Raw genomic sequence first — 5,895 nt, forward strand, 5'->3', positions numbered from 1 at the left:
AGGCCAATGCCTTTTGGGGGGGGCATGTTTTGTGGCTGCTCCTTATGCGTCGGAGCTGCACCGTTGGCGATGACATGTCCAGGTTGGTGACAATAAAGGCTCTCTCTCTCCTCTGTATCTACATCATACACATTCCACGGCCTGGTAAATGGGGCGTCGGACACCCGGCGGGCCCTCTCGGTATACACAGGAGAAAACACAGATTTATGAATGATTACATATTCATCAGCCAACACAGCGGCCGCAGAGAGAGAGTTTACCTTCTGTTCATTCAAGTATATCACAATACGATCAGGCAACCATCTGTTAAACTCCTCCAACATGATCAGTTCCCTCAGAGCAGCATAATCAGCCGCTTCACATGAAACAACCCACTTACTGAACATCATTCCCTTCTCCCTGGCGAACTCGACATGTGTCTGATTAAGACCCTTTCTGTGGTTCCTAAATTTCTGTCGGTACGCTTCGGGAACTAATTCATACACCCTGAGAATGGCACCCTTCACTAAGTCGTAATTTAGACCGTCCTCTAGCGAAAGAGCAGCAACTGCTTCCTGAGCTCTTCCATAAAGTTTGCACTGGGCTAACAGAGCCCAGGCTTCAACCGGCCACCGTAGGGCCACTGCAATGCGCTCAAAAGCACCAAAGTACGCATCCACCTCAGTCTCACGGAAAAGTGGCACTAACGAAATATTTTTTACTACGTTGAATGCAGGGGGATGAGGAGGAAGTGAAAAGCTTTCTCTAGGATTGCCAACAACACCGGATGCGCGCAGTTCGGAGTCTAGCTCCATTTGCCGTATCCGGATCCGGACTTCTTTATCTGCCTCGATTTTCCTTATGTCCAACTGAAACTGCCTGTCTTGCTCCCGGTCTTTAGCTTCCAACTGAAGCCGGGCGAGACGGAACTCAGGATCACTCTCTTCCTCAGAGTCCGAACTGCCAAGAGTCGGTGCACTGTAAAAATATCCACCGTGAATTCACAATAATTACCTGGCAACTTGTTGCATGACTTTCACAGTAAGGTTCACAGCAATTTACTGTGAATGTCTTCACAGCAATGTATTGTAATTTCACATCCATGATATTACAATGCATTGTTGTAAAGGTACAACTGTATACTGTAACTTCACAGCTTCAATTACTGTGATATTACAGTATGTTACTGGGGAATTACATCATTTTGTTGTACATTAATTACAACAAGGGCCTGTACTTTTACATTTCTATTGTGAAAGTACTGCAGGAGTAGCCAGTAATTTACTGTGAATTTACAATGTGTACTGTGAAAGTACTGCAGGAGTAGCCAGTAATTTACAATGATACACGTGCATAACTGTAATTCCCAGCTCCAGTACTTCCTGGAGGAAGCGCATACAATGGTTTCCTGTCCAAGTTTAACAGGAAACCAAAGTGTGAGCTTCCTCCTGGAAGTACTGGAGCTGCACTATAAAAATGCACGTAATGTTATTGTACAATTAAAAACAACACACCAAACGCACAAATGAGGTAAAATCAATGGAAGCCCACTGGCATATTTATTGACAAAATAAACAACAGAGTAAACAAACAGGAACATGAACTAGTTCACCTCAACTATCCATAAAAAACAGATGAACCCTTAACGGATCCTTTAAACAAATAATCCCTCGCAGGTGAACTGACCGTAATGCTTCCCACTAAACTTGTCCCCGCACACCATGCAGTCTATGCAGACCATTCCAAGTCTATCAGCTTCCGGTGAAGGGTGCTCACGTGAGGGTTAATGGAGCTTCGCTTCTTTGCCTTGGAGCCTTTCTCCGGGTTGATGCCCAAGAAGCATCTGTTAATAAGCAAAGATAAGTTTCAGTTTTAAATACACTCATGTATTGCAGGCAGCATTTATCAAGGTGTTCACCTGTGTCTTTTCCCACACCGACTGTTACTAGTACAAACCTGTTGGATCATCCTCTCACAATAACATTATTTGTAGCCTAGCAGAGTGCCTCAGGTACCTCTAACATAAGGTTTACTTACTTATCTGAATTTTGAAGCCATACTATATTGTGAATTAAACCATTATGTCAATTTTTTTAACAAGCTAGCCCAGCAACATCAAGTGATGGTGTGGTCCCAATTCGCATATTTGGTTCCAGGCTTCATATTCAAAGCATTTAATCTACTTTATAGCCTCTGTAGAAAGGCATGGACTTAATAGCAAGATAGTGAAACACAAATTTGCATGACAAGTCTTACTGATGACATTGATCATGTGTTTGAGTGTTACAATACCTTTGGATGAACTCCAGTGTGCATGATCCAACGGGATATTTGAGGTTGAAGACATAGTAGCTGCTGAATAAAGCAGCTACCCCATGCAAAAAAAATGGGTGTGGGCCCATTACCACTTGTCCCTCGATGGATAGCATCCACCCAGAAGGCTTCATTGTGTCACCTGAAATGAACAGATACCCCGTCATGCGTTATTGTGGATAGGTACATTCCTAGAATCAATCAAAAATAATACTTGAGCTAGAGATGTCAATACCAGATCCGAGTAACATTCATGATTGGCCAAGGACGAAAAAGCAGGAAAATATACAGTGCAGAGCATGCAAGGACATGACACAGAACCCTCCAGGTGGACAGCACTTTTCTACTCCACCATCAGTGAGGTAGGCTACTTAACAGTCACTGTAAAAGCATCAAAGGTGTTTGTGCAGATAGGAGAATCTGGCTGAACGACAAAGCAACTCCCTAGCCCTCCTCCCTCTGCCTTTATGGATAGACGGTTTAACCTCATTCCTCTATGGGTAGATGGTTACGAGCCCAGCTAGAACGAGAACATGTCAACTCGTCAGACCCCTGAATCATTGAAACAGGCTATAGATTTTAACTAACGCGAATCGCTGAAACATATGGCGTCAGAGTATCGTAAGTGTCGTTTCACAGACTGGACTTTAATGGAGTGCAGGAGAGATGGAAGGCCTTCAGTCAGATTCTCCCCTTGATGCAAAGGAACACTTAAGCTCTTTAGAGTAACTATTCAGTATCCTATACCTCATCGATGGTGGAGCAGAACAGGGATGTCCTAAGAGAAATTATATAACTAGAATAAAAGCAGCAGTGAAGTCTAGCCATTCAGGTCAGAAAAGCAGGAAATCCTGTATAAACAGGAACAATCCCAACCCTGAACATTACATTACCTTGAATGATCAAGCAGGGGGTGCTTGGGAGTGCTGCAGTATTCACTACATCAGCAGCAGTGGCACAGGTCTGTAACAAAGTAACACACAATAGCATAGATTTAACATTATGCAAGGATGAAGATCGTTCATTGGTCAGAGGTAAATCAGAACATAATAAATGGTCTAATAATAATAATAATTACTTGCATTTATATAGCGCTTTTCAAGACACCCAAAGCGCTTACAAATGGACGTCCGCAAACCAATGTGTAGCCCCCGCCTGGGTGATGCTAAGGCAACAGCTAATCCGCGCACTACAGCTCAACACAGATCAGCTCGGCCCATTTGGAGCAACTTGGGGGTTAAGTGTCTTGCTCAAGGACACTTCCGACATGCGGACAGTCAGAGCCAGGATTCGAACCACCAACCCTACGGTCGATGAACGACCAGCTCTACCAACTGAGCTTCAGTTGCCCCTAATGTAATCACTCGTTTAGCATTTTAAATATTTAAATAAATTAAAAAAAACTTACATCAACTTCGAGCATCAGTTTCTCCGTAGGCTCCTTAAAGTAGACCATAAGGAGCTGGAGGATGCAGGCAGCCTTCTCCGAACCCTCTGGATCATAGCTGGCCAGAAATTCCCTGATCTTCGGGTTGTCCAGTTTCTGACAGAAATGCAGGATGGTCTGTCCTCTCTGACCCAGGGCCTCTTGGAGCTTCTGAAGTATGTTGACGTCCGTCAGGATGCCAAAGTGGGAGAAAAGGCTTCTCTGAGAAAAGAGAAAAGGCCATTCCTCTTTGACCTCAAACATCGCTGGTGCAGGCATTCCGTTGAGGTACCTCCGCAGGATGATGTAGGTCCTCACCATCAGAGGTTCTGCTCTCTCTGCCCCACCCATCCCTTCCTCTGTGTACAGACATACAAATACATGTTTGAGAGTACCCAAGTAACAACAATTAAATTCAATGTCCCCACCTCTGGGACATTTTGAGTGTCAAACCTTTAATTTCATGCTCTCATCATTACTCATTCTGAATATTAAGGTGGCCTTTTTGCTTAATGTGGGATGTTTATTCAGGTGTCAATTCACCAAAAATAAGGTAGATTGCATGCCTGAGTAGATCTTCCGCAGATCCCTTTTTCGAATCCTCCAACGTTGCCTCGGTCTCCCCCTCTGGTAACTCTGCTGGGCACCACCTCACACACCTAGGGATAGGAATCATAGGTTAAATCAATACTATTGGGGCCGATCATTTGGACTGGTTTTGGAGTGGGAACATTTCAATTATCATGACAGTTACACTGACGGCGATTATACAAAATCTACACATAATTTAAACATTCAATTCAAATAACCTAAGTTAGTCTAGCATGGCGGTGCCCCTTTAACCCCTGTGCCTTGCATGGTTGCTGATCGCCATTAGTGTGTGAGTGTGAATGGAGAGGACACTGCCACTGTATGTTCGCCGCTTCTCAGTGTGTGAATGAGAAGACCATTGTAAAGCACTGGGTGTCCTGAAAAGAGCTATGTAAATGCAAGGAATTATTATTACTGTAATCTTCAAAACCTTCAACGTACAATAATTGCAATATCTATATTTTGTCCACCCCTACACATACCCGTATTGGTCGACAGGACCTCTCGTCAGTCTGGACTCTCCTGCTACTCCAGTGTTCCTTCTTCCCTCTCGGCTTCGTCGGCGTCGAGCCAGAGTGTTGTTCCTAGTTTTATATTCCACTCTAGTTTTAACTTGTTGGAGAAGAGAGGGGCATTTTACATAACATGTAAGGTTATGTAAAAAAAGGGTTTCGTTCACAACTAATGGCACTTCTGGTTCATCATCATGTTCACCAGCAGCTTCTGAAGATGACTGAATGGGTTCTGGCAATGACTCTGTAGTAATAGACTTGTCTAGTACCAAGTCATCTAAAACTGAATCCTCTGCATGCCTATGTTTCCTGTTAATATGTGAAGCAAAAGTCATCACGTTTGTGAACCTGCAATCACAACCTCTAAATGGGCATTTAGTTTCCATTCCTCCCCTTACGTGTGTCTTCAAATGCTTAATAAGAGAGGCTAAAGTGTCACACTTAAATGCACAAGCCTCAAGCACACATTTCAAGGATGTGTCAGGTGGTAGAGCTGATATGTCAGGCGGTATAGGCCGAGCAGCTTGCAGGTAGCACTTATGCAGCCTATATATATGCGATTTCAGTGCTGTGTGTTTTCTGTACCTCCGTGAGCAATCAGACACCCCACACTGATAGTGAAAATTGGGGGCATTACTGTGCAGCTTTGTGTGCTGAACAAAGTTATGCACCTTCTCAGACACATGCTGACATCCAATATATTTACAGTGGAACATTGTTGTGCGTGGTAACTAGTTACCTACCCAAACATAATTCAATCTGCCTGACACTGAACAGGACGGTTAGCCTGGCTGCCTGACACTGAAGAGGATGGTTGGCCTCTCTGATGACCTAGAAAAAAGGAGACCAGAGAAAGGAGAAATTACAAAGGCAACCAACAAAAGGAATTTTTCAGTTTGCATGCAGATTATGAACATGAGCATGTTGTAAAGGTGTTCAAGGTCAGGTAGTCGAGCATCCCATTTAGACGAGACAGCAGTCACACAATCATATCGAAATGTTAACTACCTTAGCTGCAACAACACTCGAACAGTCACTAGCAATTTCCTCGAGGATGGCGCACGCACACCAGGA

General features: G+C 43.9%; 1 protein-coding gene across 1 annotated transcript; it reads right to left on the reverse strand.

The window, feature by feature from the left end:
• Window positions 1–1,505: 1,505 nt before the first annotated feature.
• LOC117554603 lies at window positions 1,506–5,895 on the reverse strand (the record flags this gene model as incomplete). The annotated part of the gene is made up of 8 exons (XM_034229051.1): window positions 1,506–1,822; window positions 2,272–2,434; window positions 3,186–3,255; window positions 3,701–4,077; window positions 4,262–4,377; window positions 4,792–4,921; window positions 5,565–5,652; window positions 5,830–5,895. Coding segments are annotated over 8 exons (1,125 nt in total), but the record flags the coding sequence as incomplete, so codon positions are not given.

The sequence above is a fragment of the Gymnodraco acuticeps genome, unplaced genomic scaffold (genome assembly GCF_902827175.1).
Source record: "Gymnodraco acuticeps unplaced genomic scaffold, fGymAcu1.1, whole genome shotgun sequence".
Taxonomy (NCBI): domain Eukaryota; kingdom Metazoa; phylum Chordata; class Actinopteri; order Perciformes; family Bathydraconidae; genus Gymnodraco; species Gymnodraco acuticeps.